Source organism: Onychostoma macrolepis, chromosome 24, assembly GCF_012432095.1.
Source record: "Onychostoma macrolepis isolate SWU-2019 chromosome 24, ASM1243209v1, whole genome shotgun sequence".
In the NCBI taxonomy this organism is placed as follows: Eukaryota; Metazoa; Chordata; class Actinopteri; order Cypriniformes; family Cyprinidae; genus Onychostoma; species Onychostoma macrolepis.
In genome coordinates this window covers 8057440-8076170 of record NC_081178.1, presented here as the reverse complement: position 1 = coordinate 8076170, position 18731 = coordinate 8057440, and the positions used below count along the sequence as shown (strand labels likewise).

Below are 18731 nucleotides of genomic sequence, written 5' to 3'. Positions count from 1 at the left end.
GAGTTGATTTGCATGTACAAACAGTGCAGATGAACTAGTCCTCCATCTCTCTAATACATACACTCACCCCTCTCTGTTCAGACTGGCTCGGTTTTGGGAGGACGCACAGGAGCTGCTGTTTGAAGATACAGAATTTCTGCAGTTGGGACGATTATGGCAGGAACTCGTGTCCATGAGCAACTTCATGGATGCCCTCCGGACCAATCCCGAACTAATCGCGGGTCAGCAAACCTCACGTCACCTCAGTTTCCCAGCCGTTCCTTCACTGTTTACTGTTTACACCACTCTCTCAGATTACATCACATGCTCAATCTGCCTTGAAGAGGTCCTTTCATGGGGAATGCTAAGAAGCTTATGCTCCTTCCATACTATTATTTTTAGAGAAAGCACATCCATTTGTTTACCTCTTTAGGGGACACACAAATAGAAGATGTCTGGGTTTGAATCAGACATTCCTACGCTGACAGCCCTGATGGGACTGTCCTTGCTAAAAAAACAAACGCCTGTGGCCATCAGTGGAATGTGATTGATTGTCCTCTGGTGATTTACTGCATAAGTAGGATTGTCTAGTACAGGGTTCCTCAAATCTTTCTCTGGAGGGACAATCTGCTGCAGAGTTTAGCTCCAACCCTGATCAAACTCACCTACCTGTGATTTTCTAATGATCTTGAAGACTCTGATTAGCATGCTCAGGTGTGTTTGATTAGGGTTAGGCTAAACTCTGCAGGAGTGGGACAAATTTGAGGATGCCTGGTCTAGAGCATTATGGTGAAAACATTTGGTTCCTGGCAGAAGAACCTTGTCTTAAGCTCAGTTCTACGTGCAGCAGGTTGCGTTCGAAGTGCTAATAGCTCCGTGACCCTTGAGAAAAAAGGCCCATGGCTTGGTTTTTGTGTCGTGTGAAAGAGTCTCTGGCTCCTCTAGGTTCCTGGCACTGATTCACACCAGAATCTCTCTCCTCTTTCACCCCCTCTTCTCAGTTTCCTTTAAAAATAAGCATAGAAAGAGCGATATCTTGGCCAAATTTCAGCAGGCCATGGATGCCTGGAATACCAGAGCTGTTGTCCATCTGTTTGTCTCATCTGAATGATTGTCATGCTGCTGAAATCCTTCCAGCTGAGCATCTCTTAAGTGTTGAAGTGTAGCATTCTTTCATCTTATTGAAATTCTTCGCTCATGCATCTTGTTCACACATTTTGTTCATTTCATCTGCAGGTCGAGGTGTGAAAGTGGAGGATATTTTGAAGGACGATGAAACTCTCACTTCATACCTGCTCAGAGATGTTCCTCTCACAGAATCTGTGGTAGATCAGCTGGTCCGTTCACAGATCCGCCCTGAACAGGTGACCTATGCTGGTTTATAATTATTAGAACCAGAAAAATCACATTTTCCCTATTAAGTCCACTTACAATCCTGTCAATAAAAGCACACAATATTTGTAATTGATTTTCCAAAAATTAGTTCTTGATGAGTTTTTTTTTAAAACATTTAAACTAGAAAACAGGGGGCTGTTTTTCTAGTTAAAATGTAAGAGATTTTATTAATCAGTATTAGTTAATATATTGGATATTTAATTGTACATAACGATAATCTTTGTCAGCATTTAACAGTGGTTCTCAACCTTTTTGACTTCAATTGTCCAACTCAATATTTGAATACATAAGACATTTCTGCTGTAAATAGGACAATGCTGTTAGTTTTATACTTTTTATTAACAGAATATATTAAATTTATATTAATAATATATTAAATAATTTATTTTATGGTTAAAGATTCTAATTCTGTATGTTTTGCAATACAAATAACAGTTCTTGAGGGAGAAAAGAAATATGATTCATATTTTAGTTTTTTGTATGATTTTAAGGTTTAATTAAATATAAAAATATTTTAATCTAATAATTTAATAACACTGTTAAATGATCTTTAGAAAAATAAATATTGATTGATTTTAGTTTTTAGTGTTTTTTATGCATTTTTTATGTTTTAATGTAATTCAATAAGTTTTAATTTAATTTAATACGTTTGAATTAAATTGGAATTTAATTTGAATTAAATTTTGAATTTAATTAAATTTTAATTCATTTATACAAAATAGTAGTCATTTATTAAGTAAGAATTTATTAATAATTGTCTCTTATTATCTGTATTTCCCAAAATTGTAATATCGGTGCATCCTTAATTAGCACTATTTACAGTAAGTCTCTGAGATCTCTAGAGAGGTCGCTGACCCGAAGCAGCCTTTTTTGTGATTGTCTAATTAAGTCGTGAATGATAAGCAGATTGACTTCGTCACCGAGACAAAAATTCATCTGCTTTCTATGCATGTAAATAGACTTTGTTGGTGGACTTGAATGTCTCTGTTTGAGACTGAGAGAATCTTGGCCGGTTCTCAAGTGCCCGTTTGTTCAGCATCAGACTGCATGTTTGGGTTTCTCAGCTCTCGTACGGACCCTTTGTGATGTATATATTTGTCATCCCAGGCCCCTGCGAGTAATCAGACCCCCAACCTAAGGCAGAACGACTCTGGTCAAACCTGGCCCCCATGTTGCCCAGCCCGAGAGTCTTGGTGGGTTTATTTTTCAGTGCGAACAAAGCATGGATGGTGGTTTGCACGAGACCGCGTCTCCTTTGATCTTGAGGGCAGCGTTGAGGAGGTGGTCCGGAGGAAGTGGTAGTATGAACACAAGAACATCAGGGTCCGAATCACTTTCATATGGAAATGTAAGGGAGAGGAATGCAAGGCATTTTGAAGGCTTTCTCAGAGGTGCTGCCAGTCAGCCAGCAGGGGCGTACAGAGGAAGATGGAATGTTCTGGTTGGATAAGTCCTTAGCTACTAATGAAACAGAGGAAGAGAGAGGAACACAGGGAGAAAGAAAGCTGGATGCATGAAGCTGGAGGTTTTCCAGTTGGGTTTTTGCACACTGATTTGGAGTCATGGCTTGCATCCATGTTTCATCCCATTGTGCATCTCATGGCTGTGGCAAAGAGACACATTTATGCTTTAAAACATAATTTATCAGTATGGGAAATGCATAGATATTAAATAATATGAAATATATACTGTATATACACTACCATTCAAAAGTTTGCAATCTGACGGTTTTATGTTTGGAAAGAAGTCGGATTTGATCAAAAATGCAGTAAAAAGAGTAATATTGTGAAATATAATTTCAATTATCTATTTTAATACATTAATAAATGTAATTTGTTCCTGTGATATAAAGCTGAATTTTCAGCATCATTACTTCAGCCTTCATGTCATTTTTCAGAAATCATTCTAATATGATTTGGTGCTCAATAAACACTTCTTATTATTTTCAATGTTGAAACAGTTGTTCTGCTAAATATTTTTATGGAAACTATGGTATTTTCAGGATTCTTTGATAAATAGAAAGTGAATAGAAAGCATTTATTTGAAATAGAAATCTTTTGTAATATTAGAAATTTCTTCACTTCATTTTTGATCAATTTAATGTGTGCTTGCTGAATAAAAACGTTATTATATATATACATCTACTGTATATATTACACACATACAGATAATTTACAAGCATATGGATTTTGTAAATATGTATGTTGTACTGTATATGCTGCAGATATTATATTGTCTAATGGTAGCAGGCAGCACTGATTTACTGATTCACCTTTATCACCGATGGCTAAAGGTGTTCCAGGATGTCTTGGGATGTTAATAATTTCCTCCAATTTTGTTGGCATCCTCTTTTGTGCCCCTTCCTTGAGTTGAAATGCTATTCCACAGGGAACCTGATGGTATTCTTTTAAAGATGTTTGATGAAGGTTGAACAGGTTTGCGTCTGGCTGACTAACTGCATTTGTGTGTTTGTTGTTTTGATTTTAAAGCTGTGTGCGTATTTTACGCTATGTGAGGGAAATTAGCACATTTTCAAACCTGCTGTTAAAACATATTAGCATTGCTAATGCTAATATATCTTTCTAGGGCCACCATAAAATTAGCCTTGATGTCTCTTTTTTGGCTGCTAGTGTCTTAAGTGTTGCTAAAAACCACTACTAAAGGATTATAGCAATTTATTGGTATTTTAGGTTTGGTATTTATTTCATATCAACTCTAGACTGATGTGTAATGTTTTATAAATCACTCTTTACTGTCTATTTTTTTTGTATTCCAGAAACATTTTACTTCTGCTGAGTGTTTAAGTCCGGCTCAGACTGACACGACAGCATTAACTCCTCTCACCTCTTAATCTTTTCATTCTGTTTTTCACTGTCTGTCACTCTCTCTCTCAGTTTGCATATGGTGTTCCTGATCTCCATCTGAAGGACATCGCCTGCAGTCAGACTCTTCTTGAGCGTTTCCTTATTTTCCCGAGCCGTTGGGGCCTGTATGCCGTGCGCAATGCCATGTGTGTTCTCACCCCGCAGCGTCTTCAAATCATTGAGGACAAATTCTATGCCAATCTTGACTTCTTCAAACTTTTCCGCTTGGTTAGTCCACTCATACACTCAATAAAACCACTAATAATATCTGTAAATGTTGGAAATGAGTTTGGGTGTAGAGGAAGTGCTGACACAGATAGCTATGCCAACTATGAGGGAAGTCATAAGAGCTTGTGTTTTGGGTGGAAGCAAAAAAGAATTATGGGTCAGAATTTAGTATACACTGAAAAGAATGACTATTTATTGACTCATGTCGTTTTAATCCTGTATGACTTTCTTTCTTCTGTGGAACACACAAGAAGATACAGTATTTTTGAAGAATGTTGTAAACCAGACAGATTGGGTTCCCTTTGACTTCTACTGAATGGACAAAAATACAGTGTGAACCAGAACTGTTTGGTAATCAACATTCTTTAAAATGTCTTAATGTGTGTTCAACAGAAGAAAGAAAGTCATACAGGTTTGGAGCTATGGCAGAATTAAAAAAATTTTTTGGCCAACTGAACTGCAGACAGAATGCGTTTTTGCGTTAAAAAAACATGCTAAGTATGTCAGTGGACTTTGTAAAATGCAAGGTCTAGAGAATTTTAATTTGAGCAGCATGTTTTAAAAACAGGTTTTTTGCAACATGTGCAAGATGTTGCAAAAGACGTGAGATGCAAATATGTTCGTCTAGTGCATGTTTGCATAGAAAGACTGTGAAAAAGCAGTACAGTGCAATGCAAAAACAGGTTCCTTTAGCCTGCATTAATTTCTATCAGGTCTTGTCTGGTTTATGATGGTCTAGCATGTTGATCACCAGCAAAACAATGCTGGTCAAGCTGATTGACCGGACATTTTGGCCTTGGTGATGGGGTTATGCTTAATTTATAATAAAAATATAAATATTTTTAAATCTTATAGTTGGGCTTGTATACTGTAAATATTATAAAATACTAGGAATTTACATTTGTAAGTGAAACTATGTGAAAGTGAAAAACTACTAATGATTTGTTGTGGCATTTTGTTAACGTTTTATTATTCAAAATTCTGTATTTGTAAGTAAAACTAAAAACAGGAAGACTGGTGATTAATTATAGAATTTTATTATCATTTATTATTCCAAATTCAGTCATTTGTAAATGAAACTGCAAACAGAAAGATTGATGATAGCAACAGTAAGTGTTCATTTTTGTACTTCCTGTTTGATGAAAGCTCCTGAATTTTTGTAGAGTTAGTAACAAAGTCCCACACACCCTTCCTGGTTGTTCTTGGTAGTTTATGGTTTCAGAATGAGCGTGGGGAGAGGACAGAGGGGCGTTAGCCTGAGTCACCCGATCAGTGTTAGTGGAGCGAACTGACTTGGCCTATTTCAATAATGAGATTACAGTCAACACACTTCTGCAGGACTAAACCCTGTGAGAGCTTTAAAGAATAATACAGAGAGTCTGTATCCTTCCCCCTCAGAACAGATATATACATGAACACATTAATATGGATTTATTTGGTTGACTCTTTTATCCAAAGTCACTATGTTGTTAGCAACACAATGACTTTTTGTTGAAATGTCAGTGGTGGCTGGAACAATATAAAACACGTTAGAGGTCAGTTCTTTAGTATTATACAAAAAAAAAAAAAATCTGATAGGAAGGATGTCTCATATTTGGGTTGCTTCTGTGACACCCACACGCCATTTCCTGAACCTGGTCCATCCTGAGCCATTGTAAAGTGGCTGCGCAGACCCTGGAAGAAATATTATTTCTGGAAGTGTTACATCTCGGAAGACAGGATGTGAGCAACACGCATTTTCCAAACCCTTTGCAACTTCAGCTAAATTGATTTGGACTCAGTTTAAAATGTTAATACAATTTAATATGTGGCATTTATTTTATACATATATTTAAGACATTAATGTAACACAAACACTGTTTTTCTTGCGAATTTTCTTGTTTTATTATTATTTTATTATTGTATTTATTGTTCAGTTACTATTTATTTATTAGGCTATTGTTTGTGTTCAGTCGCTTGCAAAAATCTGACTAAAGTGAATTTTGTTACTTAACCCTGTAAAGTCTAACATATTAAATAATAGTATAAAAAAATATTTATTTATAAAAATATAAATAAATATATAATATATTTATAAAATAATATTATATTTATTTTATGGAATAGTTTATTGAAATTTACACAATTAAAAAAGTTTTAAAGTTTGCAAATGACTGTTACACCATATGTAAATAAATATTCCTTAACAGCCTGATGTATCATATTTGATATTTACATTTTAACAAAATTTTTCTAAAAAACGGTGCATACATAATCAAGTAAAACTAAGTTGCTCAGTCCAGTAAGTGCTCATCTTGAAATGTTAAGTTTCCTTTATAATAATCAATCAAAAAAGAGGGACATTTTTTAAATGATACTAAAAAGCCTTTCATTTGCTAAAAAAAATTTACTTGTCATTGACTGACAAAACATTGGAAACTATGATAATTTGTCTTTCCAAAAAATCCTAAAAACTTGCAGGCAATGTCATTAGAACTGTTAATGCATTGAATGCATACTGTATATCTATCCGTCTATGCCATCGACCTTGACTAATATAGATGGTATAATTTCCTTCTCTCTTCTCTTTCCCAGCTTCCTCTGGTTCTTGATAACTACTCCAATGGACTCGACCTGCACTTCTGGGCCCGACTTCTGTCTGCCGTATCTGAGAAGCTAAAAGCGGTACGTATGAGGCCCTCTAAAAATGTAGCTGTATTTTTAGCGATCAGGAAATCACGGTTTCCTCCGCCTGGCTTTTTACGCAAGCATACGGATATGGAGATATCATTCCTGTGTCTGCGGAAACCTAATTCCAGCTTCTTCTCAGTCAGATTGTCACTGTAAATAAACCTGAGGTTCATATGTGGTTGGTTCACCGGTGAGGGCATTTTGAACCCTGCTGAAACAAAGAGGAAACGCCTCACAGACAGTACAGTAGACGTCAGTGTGTGATGGTTAAATGGTGTCAGTGTGCCTGCAGCTCTACAGTGAGGGACTTCCTGTCGGTGTGGCTGGTCTTTTGTCTGAGAGGGACCTCGACGCCAGTTACTCATTTTCCGAATTCCTTTTCCATCATGTTCTCCATGCCGTGGGCCAGATGTGCTGAGACCAACGTGATGAAAAACTCCAGGAACTTACAGTCTCCTGTTTCCGAAAATATTCCTTTTTATTAACTTGCGCGGAAACAAATATGCATTTTGCAGAACTTGTTGGCTTTTGTTTGAAGGAGTTTGCATGAATCAATAGATCTCTAGAAGCTGTTTTCTCTCTCTCTTCACCTGCTGTAGTATCATGGACCCCAGAGGCTCAGATTATCTGTATCTATAGGCTTTGGTGTTTTAGTTTAGACTTAGAGGATAATGAACTTTCCCACCCAGAGGGAGTTTAGTTCGGTGCCAAAAGGTTTGGTTTGCTTTTTGACTCCATGACAGATTTGAAATTCATACTTCTTACCAGGGACATTTCTAGCCTTTATCAGTATTGGAGCAATAAAGTGTGCCCATATTTTGATACTGTTTTTTAAAATACTGTTTTGGATATAAATCATCTTTACTTGCGGTATAGAGACTTTCACATGCTGACTGTGCAATAAAGACCTGTGTAAGGTCCACGCACTTGGCCCGAAGAAGGTATCCAATGGTGGATGAAGGTTTCCTGCGTGTTCTGTCTTTTCAGCGTGAAAAAGTTATTAAATTTAGGTTAAATTCAAACTTGACTCCATTTTATAATGACCTCGCATTTGGGTTAGAATGCCAATTGTTATCATTCATAGGATAATTTATCTAGATGTCTGATTATTCTACTTATTCTTTAATATTATTGTACTCGTTCATTCGGGTGCTCATGTCGCTCAAAGATACCGCTTTGGCCGTTGTTAACGTATCTTACAGTCACATTCACGTCAGTCTTGGTTATTAGACAGAGGTAATTGGCTAATACTTTAGACGGCCGCTCCTATGCTTGCTCATTCTTAAAGTACTTTTATTTAGCCCCCATAGATTTGTACACGCTTGAATAAAGCAACATTATTTCTAGTCAGAGGTCACGACCACTACTACAGATATAAGCCAACCAACATTACTTTCCCTGATAGTAGCTTTGGTTTCCCCATGTACACTTAGCTAGAATAATATTACAATAAACAGAGGTTAGGCTCACCCTATTTAGGTTGGATCAAATCAATACAAGACACCAAAATCTCAAAGATGAATCTAAGAGTAAGATGCATACCTGACTTTAGAAAAATACATGGTATGAAGTGTGTGAACACACTTCCTACCACGGGCTCATTCCGGCTACAGAAGGTGCCAATCCTTTTGCAACATTTCCTTAAGTACTTCAGACCAAGACCAACGTCCCCCGAGATGGAGACAGGAACTAACAATTGGAATTTGCATTTGCAAGTAGAGTTATCACCTTTTGGGATAGAAGGTAATTTGCATGACACTGGGAACTGACCCGCCCTCTACAGTGTGCAAAATATCTCTAAACTCTTAGGATCTGTATTACTTCTTATAAGAATGAGACCATTGTACCAGTCGTCCTGAGACAATTCAAATGATACCAAACATGCATAACTTGCATCAATATACTATTGACCATTTTGAGCAGAATGAGTAGAAGGAAGAATGGGTGAAGGGATTTAAGAAGAAACAAATGGACAGAAGGGAAGGAAGTTTCCTACACCTCCACTCTGTGGGGTGTCTCGAACATGCCCGTGCACGTTTGTATTGTCTGTTTCTCAGGAGATCAAAGTATCTGAGGTTCTTTCATCCTTACAGTTTTGTTGGGTCAAAACTAATCAAAGACTTCTGCTTTCCTGTCCCAAACCTATCTTGAGTAACAAAAGGGCCATTTGGCATTCCTGAAGGCACAGAAGAGCTGATATCGATCAAGGCCTGTAGGCCAACATGTGTATACATATGCATTCCCAGTGGGTGAAGCTGTAAACTGCTGATTGGTCAGTTTGAATGTCTCACATTTGGGTTTTAGTCACATGGTCAAGGAATGGATAAAAGAAGATTGCAACTGCTGGTTCTTTTTTTTTTTTTTTTGCTGGAGCTCTCTTTTTGGGGCTCTGTCCTCTCTCCCTCTTTTTCTTCCTCTCTCTATCCCCCCCACCCCCTCTCTCTTAGGTAACATTTTACATGCATGTTGGGTACAATTAACTGGTTATGTTTTACCGTCCTTCATCTATTTTGTAACCAATTCAAGTGTAAACATAACGAAATTCTGTTATTAAACCATTTCAGTTATATATTATGTGCTAACTAGTCTTGATTCAAGGTTAATATTGAAGTGCTACCTATTGCAATACACTATAGTCACTTAATAGCAACACTCTCCCACATATTTAGCTATTCTAACTGCGCTTACTTCCGTCGATGGTATAAGTGGCAGTGGGTGGTAATAGACTAGAAATGTACAGTTTTATACCATCGTGCTGATAACGTTTTTTTAGTCATTCGGGAATCCTACAGCCTGATCCACTGTAGGGAAACCACCCTTACACATGTTTTGTCATTGACAAATAATATAAGATATTTGTAAGTTTTGTTTTCTGGATTGTATAGGTAAATATCCACCTCATCCAGAGCTCTTTTTGTTTTCTGCCTTATCTGTTATAAAATATCCTGTTATTATTTCAGTGAACTGCTGCAAATGATTCAGTGCATGAGTGAACTGTCCTAATGAATCAAACGGATTTGTGAACAATTTCACAATTTCCTGTTTGTCCAATTACAGTAGATCAAAAGAGTGATTCATTCGTGAATCTGGCTTCACTAGTCTTCACTAAACAGCTGATAGAAATGTTTTGATTTCTGAAATATGATCAGAAATGTTGTCAGAAACTTGAAATTCTCAGTTTATTATCCAGGAATCTTCTCGATGCCTTTGTTGTAAGCTGTACAAACTGCTGTGATTTTGGTAACAAATACTTTATAAATGTTTTAGTACAACAGCTACAGTGGAGTTATTTGTTATTATTCTATAAGTTGGAAGTAATTGTATCTACAGGGTCCCAAAAAGGTTTTTAAGTTAAATATACAGTATATGAATGTCATTGCATAGGATATTAAATTTAAAACCAATGTCTGCAACTTTACTTTTCAGAACAGTTTTTTTATTATTTATTATTACTTTTAACCATCAAAGGACCATCAAGTGTAACCTTGCTCATTTTGTGGACTGAAGGAATTAACATGGTATACAAAATGCAGTATTTCATGAAAAAAATTCAGTCATTTTTTTGTTCATTTCATACAGAAAGACAGTGACATTTGCATTAAAAATTTTGCACAAAATTCTGAATCAAAAATGATTTTGTGCACAAAATTCCCTTGATTTCGCATATACACAAGGGTGAATGTACTTTCCAATTTCATGGATGAAAAGTACTTTTAAAAAACAGGAACCCTTTTGAAGATGTGCACTAGGTACAATATGCATGTCACATTATGTAGAAGACATGCATATTTAATTGACAGAATGTCCTTTAACATGTATACAGAAAACATTTTAAGGACAAAATTGCAATTTGGGGGCCACAAAATGCTTTTGTAAATGAAATGCATAGTCCCAAGGTCATTTTTAGCGAATGTAATAAATATGGACATGTTCTCCACGTTCCAAGTTTGACAACCATTAAATTATCGTAATTTTGTGCCAAACATTTTTGTGTAATTCTGAAAACTCATGTTGAAATCATGTTTTTAGAAAATTAAAGATATTTATTTAATTAAACTTTTTTTTTTTCTTAACAGCTGTTTGAAAGACCTAGCTCTCAAGACCTGTTGCAGGTGATTTCTCCACTGCTTCAGTCCCATGATTCCCCATCTTTCAGCCAACTCATGGCCGCCACCTCCAGCTTATTCTGTGGCTACACGGAAGGGGCCTTTTCCAGGGTCACCTCCTTCAACTGGTACGAGGATAACAACTACAAAGCCTTTTTGGGCATCAACAGCACACGGGGAGAGGGGAAGTACAACTACGATCACACGGCCAGTGAGTACCGTACTGTACGTAGACTTCAGACTGATGAAGAGGAAAAGCGGAGAAGAGAATGTTCTGGTGTTTCTCATAACTCCATATCTCTTTCAGCTCCGTTCTGTAATGACCTCATGAAGGATTTGGAGTCCAATCCGGTCACAAGGATTGTGTGGAGTTCAGTCAAGCCTTTCCTGATGGGCAAAATCCTGTACGCTCCCAATTCCCCTGCTGTCAGACAGATCATTAAAAACGTAAGAGAAAAAGCTCTTCTTTGACTACACGCACACCTGGAACAACAGCAGATGAGTGTATTAATGCAACAGCTAATCTCGCTCCGGCCTGTCAGATAAATCAGCACATTGCTGCAGACATGTCAGCAGGGTTAGCCAGCTGGGAAATGACGCAGGTCTAACAGGTTCCCAGGGGCCACATGTGTTTTAGGATCACTTGAGAACATATGACCCAGCTGACTGACTTTTGCTCCCTTAAATTCTTATGTAAGCAGGACTGCAGGTTTTCGGCTGGGTGCTTTGTAAATGAGTTTCCTCTCTCAACACTAGTAGTGAACCCTTAGCATTCCTGTGGCTATGAAATTTTCATATGCTCACCAAGGCTGCATTTATTTGATCAAAAATACAGTAAAATATTGTTATTTTGAGAGATATTATTACAACTTAAAAGAACTGTTTTCTTATTCCTGAACTTATCTCTGTGATGGCAAAGATGAATTTTCAGTCTTCAATGCCACATGATCTTTCAGAAATCATTATAATATTGTGATTTGGCGCTCAATTATTATCAATAATTACTGGTGTTCAATTATAATAATGCGTCTTATTATTATGTTGTAAATGGTTTTTGCTGCTTAATACTTTTGTAGAAACTGTGATACTTTTCAGGATTCTTTGATGAATATAAAACAGAAAAGCATTTTAAAACATATATATATGTGTATTTTGATCATGGCCACAATGGTGTTATGAACCATTGAACCATACTTAACAGTATGTTAAGCCATACTGTCTCTCTAATGTGATCTGCAGCTCTGTGTGAATCTTTCCCTTGTGCATCTTACAATTAGAAAAAGTGGGAGAAAAAAAAAGTGAAAGAGCGATAGAGAGTGAGAAGGAGAGTAAGGAGGGAAGTAAGGCCTTTGCCCCTGGGAGGGAGCTCCGGTGTGGACATGCTTGCCCTGGGCAATGGGCCATGGCTGTGGTCCCATCAGATCAGCTTTAGAGAGCTTCGGTTTCTCTGTTTATGCAGAAGGGCTTTCAGTGGGTCTGTGTAAACTGCTCCTGGTGGGAATTCAGTCATTCTGTGGTCAAACTCAAAGCAGCTGCCACCACCTGAGTATTGTTCTGTCTTTATTGTTACTGTGCCATTGAATGCTGACCAAACAGATTATTTCATTTGTTCTCACCTACTTTTACTTGAATGCATCTGAACTTTGTAAGTTTGTGTATTTGTGTGTGTTTATCCAGGCAAACACCACCTTTGAGGAGTTAGAAAGACTTAGGAATATGGGTCGGGCCTGGGAGGAGGTGGGCCCACAGGTGTGGAGCTTCTTTCAGGATGGTGTACAGATGAACATGCTTCGGGTAAACACTGTCTCTTTCTTTGAAAAGACGGCACCAATACATGAGATTTTTTCATTTTTAGCGCAATATTTCATGCAAGGTTTCATTCAGTGCCATAATATTGTGCTTTATATTTCAGGACTCCATCAGAAATCCCACAATGATGGATTATATCAACAAAGGCCTCAAAGACACTCCATTCACTGGCCAACACATCCTCAACTTCCTGTACAATGGCCCCGAGGAGGATCGAGATCTGGACATGCCTAATTTTGACTGGCGGAACATCTTTAACGTGACTGACCAAGTTATTCGCCTTATAAACCGATATGGAGAGGTATCACTCATGCATAAAAAAAGCATACATCTGCTTAAATTAGTTTGCAGTATACAGTATATAGTACATATCTGCAGGCAGCAGTATGCTTGCATTTTTTAGAACAATCATCAAGTCAGAATTTCCAAATTCACTTGTCATTTAGTCCTTCAAAAGAGACACAGATCTGCTCAGAAGCTATAGGGTGAAAAGCAAGCGGTCACTCTCAGCCGGCTCTGCCTCTCTGATGTCAATTAGAACAAAGAAAAGCGTTTGATTTCTCACTGACAGTTTGCCAGTGTGGGAGAGCTCTTTAATGGTAGAGTTCAATGCTGAATGCCTTCAATACAAATCAGGGTGAGCTTAAGGCAGCCTGTGCCAGCGAGAGCAGGACCTCTGCTATCTAAACCGTGTGTCTTTTAGTCTTTGTCTCAATCTCAGCTAGCAGCTCTTGAGGAGTGACAGACAAACCCAACGAATGAGTCCAATTCGATACAGCTGTCAGTCTACTTGGCCTACACAAAGAGAAAGCACAGGCTGGTTTATGGCAGTGCATACCGGCCACATGGAGAACAATGTCTCCAAGATCTCAAATAGACTCCCACCATCTTATGCCAAGCTGAAAACAAATTAACAGCAAACAATTCAATTAAGTCTTTTTGGATAGTAGTATTGTGCTGAATTCTGATGCAGATCTAAAACAGTGGAACGACTTGATCTGATTCAGTTTGACGGTCCAGCACTGAACTGCCAAGTAAACGTGATCTTATTAGTAATTTTCCATTGGGTTTATCCAGGAATATTGAATTCATGGAGTTAATAGGTTGATTTTGTTTGTAATCAGTTATAAATACAATCACTTATATGTCCCCTGTATTTACAGTGTCTAGTCCTGGACAAGTTCTCTGCCATTTCTGATGAGGACCAGTTGACCCATCGAGCGCTGGACCTTCTTGGAGAGAGCAAGTTTTGGGCAGGGCTGGTATTTGTTGACATGTACTCTTGGACCACCAAGGTGCCCCCTCATGTTAAATTCAAGATCCGCATGGACATCGATGTCGTGGAGCGAACTAACAAGATCAAAGACAGGTCTGTCTGTAACCAGTGCAGAGCCATTCCTCAGATGTTGATTTTCTTAGCACTTATTTCACTGTATATTCTCTCCTATGATTAGATACTGGGATCCAGGGCCTAGGGCTGATCCCATGGATGATCTGCGGTATATATGGGGAGGATTTGCCTACCTGCAGGACATGATAGAACATGGAATAATAAAGACCCACACAGGGAAGGAATGGCCTTTAGGAGTCTACCTGCAGCAGATGCCCTATCCCTGCTATGTGGATGATCTGTGAGTATCACACTCAGTATTTTTAACATTTATAGATAGGGATGCATGATATATCTGGACCATATTGGTATCTGACAGAATTTGAATGTTGTTGCATCCATGTTTTATGCACATAAATTAGTTTTTTATTTTTCTTCAATGTTCAATTACATCAATGATCTGTCTTCTTCTCCTCATTGACGACACATCCCACAGCTTCATGCTCACTCTGAATCGCTGCTTTCCGATCTTCATGGTGTTGGCCTGGGTCTATTCTGTCTCTATGACAGTGAAGAGCATCGTGCTGGAGAAGGAGATGAGGTTAAAAGAGACTCTGAAGGCCATGGGCGTCACTAACCGTGTGCTCTGGTGCACATGGTTCATCGACACCTTCTTCATGATGGCCTCCAGCACAGCCCTGCTTACTCTTATTATCATGGTAAGAGATGGTGTCCAAAACCCCCAAAAACCAGCGAGCAAGACCACCAGTAAAACAGTGTTTTTGTTTTTTTCCCTTTTTCAGTAGAATAGTGGTTAAATAATAAAAGGTTGCTGGTTCCAGTTCTGAAAGGTGATCCATGAACTTTCACCTCTGTCTTTTAAGAAAAATGGGTGTTCTCCTGTAAAATATTATTTTAATTTGCATTCAACTTCAGTGTGAGCAAAATTGTCAAGTTACAAGATTTTCTCGTTTCAGATTACTATACTGACCTCTTGTGGTGACCATCATAAATGACATATGTACTAGTTTAGACATTTCTATTTCAAATAAATGCTGTTCTTTTTAACTTTCCATTCAACAAAGAATCTTGAAAAAAATTACCAAGGTTTCCACAAAAATATTAGGCAACTCAACATTGATCATAGCACGTTTCTTGAGCAGCAAATCAGCATATTAGAATGACATATGAAGGATCATGTGACACTTAAGACTGGAAAATTCAGATTTGTTAATCAGGACAAACTTTGAAGTTGGCTTGACAAAGCTTTATCTGAAAGTTTAAAGTTTTATGATTGCTGTAGTTAAAAAAAAAAAAAAAAAAAAAAAGAAAGAAAGAAAACAGCCAGCAACATGTTTCTAGCATTGTTTTAATATGTGGCCAACATGCTTTAGTTAGCATGTTAGCCACATATTTAAAACTTTAACATGTTTTAAACGTCTTGAGATAATGCTAGCATATTTTCGCATTTTTCAGCTCATTAATAACAACTTTTAGCACATTGTTAATTTTAACACAATGCTAAGATGTTTTATTACAATGCTAGTATGTTTTATTATGCATGTTTTATTATGTTTCTTGAAAGCTTAAGCTTAACAGGACAAGTTAATGTTTGAAATTTGGTTTCAAAACCAGCAGAAGAGTAATCTCAAATAGTAGATCGATTATGCGGCTTTGTCAATAAGCCAACATAGTTACATTTTAAAATACTTAATATAAAATATAAAATAACATCTTTGTTTTTTCACAGGGAGGAAAAGTGCTAAACTACAGCAATCCCATCATCCTCTTCCTATTCCTGCTCACTTTCACCACAGCAACCATCATGCAATGCTTCCTCATGAGTGTGTTTTTCAACAAGGCTAACCTGGCAGCAGCTTGCAGCGGAATCATTTACTTCACCCTGTACCTGCCGCACATAGTCTGCTTCGCCTGGCAGGACCGCATCACCAAAGATATGAAAATCATGGCGGTATGTCACATGATAACACTTCCCTGTACAATCTGAACAAATGATATACAAAACTTCTTATAAAGGTTATAAATTTGATAATGCAATACACTTTCATTATGAAATCTTCAACTTATATGTAATTTTCTGCATCTAAAATTGTTTATTGTGCATCAGAGTTTGATGTCCCAGGTGGCTTTTGGCTTTGGGACGGAGTACCTGTCCCGTTACGAGGAGCAGGGTCTCGGTCTGCAGTGGGATAACATCCAAACCAGCCTTTTGGAAGGGGATGAGTTCTCCTTTCTCATCTCAATTATTATGATGGTATTGGATACAGTCCTTTATGGCGTTCTCGCATGGTACCTCGATAATGTCTTCCCAGGTAAACTACTGTATATTCAAGTTTATTTGATGATACAAATACAGTGGATTGTAATGACATAACTTGTGTTTATCAACAGGCCAGTATGGTATTGGTCGACCTTTTTACTTTCCAATCCAGCCTTCTTATTGGTTAAACCGACCCGAGCCTCTAAAACAAGGTGAGTGACTTTTGGGCTTATTATAAGTGATGGCATCAGCTTTTTTTGATCGACTAATCTTTCTTTACACAGTTCCTGGAAAGCCAGCAGTGGAGAAACCTGCTTTTGATAATCTGGTGAACCACACTGATGACCAGGCCAAGAACCACACGGCACCCGAAAAACCTCCAGAGCCGCCAGGGTCCTGCAAACATGGAGACATACGGGAGAAACTAGAGAAAGAGAAAGAACCAAAGAGGGTTGATGAAGAGGAGACGACCAACAAGAGCATGAGCACAGACTCCTCAGGTGTGTTGTAAATGCTACTCAGAAATACACAACTTAAACCAGCCTAAGGTGGGTTGCTGGTCTTATCTTGTTCCTCAGGCCTTGTCTGCCTGGTTTGCTGAAGTCTAGGTTAGCTAATCCATAAAAATTGACCATCTGAACACCAACTGGTTCTGCTGGTTATTGCTGTCATTGTAGATTATTGCTGCTGTTGCTGCTGCTGCAAAGAACTGACTACTGCCAAAAAAATGGCGATACTGTGCTGTGAATACTTAAGACATACTGCTGCTGCACAAATAGCATATAGATTAACCCGTAGCAGATCTAAGAAAACAACAGAATCAGTGATGCAAACTTCATCAAATATAAAGCACATCTAAATTCCGCTGCAGTTTATTCAGTTCAAGTCAGTTCAGTGTTAATTCAACTCAGTTCAATAACTAGCTAAATTCATCATTTATGTAACAAATTTAATTCAGATATTAAGCAACTCTACAGAAGACAATAACATCATTATTCAGCTTAGTTTTATTCAAGTTTTGTTCTCATCTGATAGTGTCAGTGCCAAATCGATAACATTACTAAGTAAGCCAAAGGCGACAGTGGCAAGGAACCAAATCTCCATCAGGTGACCGAAATTGAGAAAAAAAAAAAACACCTTTGGAGAAATTAGGTTCAAATACTTTACTTGTCAATTCAGATAAATTGTGGGTGAAGAACGTGAATATTTATTTTAAAATGGCAGTGATCCACTGGGCTTTATTATCTATCAGGGGAAACCTTTCATTTTACAGCATTTTGTAAAGGAACCTATTACAACAAACAGGAAGGTGGTGCTTCTCTTCTTACTCCTGGAAAACATCCCATCAGATGTATTCAAAGAGCTAACCAGGCTTATCTGCTTGACTAGAGCGCAGGCATCCAGCAGGTTTCTTGGCTTTGAACTGATGGAGCCCCATGGGAGTAATTACTGCCGTCTTAGTTTCGCTGGCGTTATCCATCAGCTCTTGCCAGCACTCTGTCTTAAGTTCAAGCGCACTGTATAAGGTGGCGCCAGGCATGTGTGCTCAAGCACACATGTACACTAGTATAATCACACATGATGCACAAACACACACCTGTCAGTGCCCTTTGTGGGAAGCCGGTGGCCTTGTGTCTGTTTGCATAACTGGCAGGTTGGAATGCTGGTTTCTGTTTGTCTTACTGCCGGTTAATGGATATTAGAGATGTTCGAGATGTTTATTCCATCACTGTGACAATGACATTCCTTTCGCCTCACGAATCAAGGTGTAAACACACCATTTCCTAACAAAAATTTACCATGGTAGCCATGGTTTTAAACAAAATAATCATTACTTAGTTTAAAATGTTTTTTTTATTTTATATAAATAATATTTCATATATTTTTTATTTTATATATTTTATATATTTGTATTTTTGTTCTCTATATATATTGTTTATTTTATAAATTTAATATTTTATTTTATTTCTAGTATATTTAATATATTTGTTTTATTTTATATAGTTATATTTACTGTATACAATATTTCTATATCTCCTTCTCACTCTATAAATTTATTTAATATATAT

General features: G+C 37.5%; 1 protein-coding gene across 1 annotated transcript in view; it reads left to right on the top strand.

Moving 5' to 3' along the window:
• Positions 1-18731, top strand: part of abca4a (ATP-binding cassette, sub-family A (ABC1), member 4a) — a 34244-nt gene that overhangs the window by 2766 nt on the left and 12747 nt on the right. The window contains 15 exon segments of the mRNA XM_058764684.1: positions 82-221; positions 1216-1343; positions 4269-4466; positions 7041-7130; positions 11213-11453; positions 11550-11689; positions 12920-13036; positions 13155-13352; positions 14215-14420; positions 14506-14682; positions 14878-15100; positions 16132-16353; positions 16510-16714; positions 16794-16874; positions 16947-17162. Coding sequence (XP_058620667.1) covers positions 82-221; positions 1216-1343; positions 4269-4466; positions 7041-7130; positions 11213-11453; positions 11550-11689; positions 12920-13036; positions 13155-13352; positions 14215-14420; positions 14506-14682; positions 14878-15100; positions 16132-16353; positions 16510-16714; positions 16794-16874; positions 16947-17162 — 2582 coding nt within the window.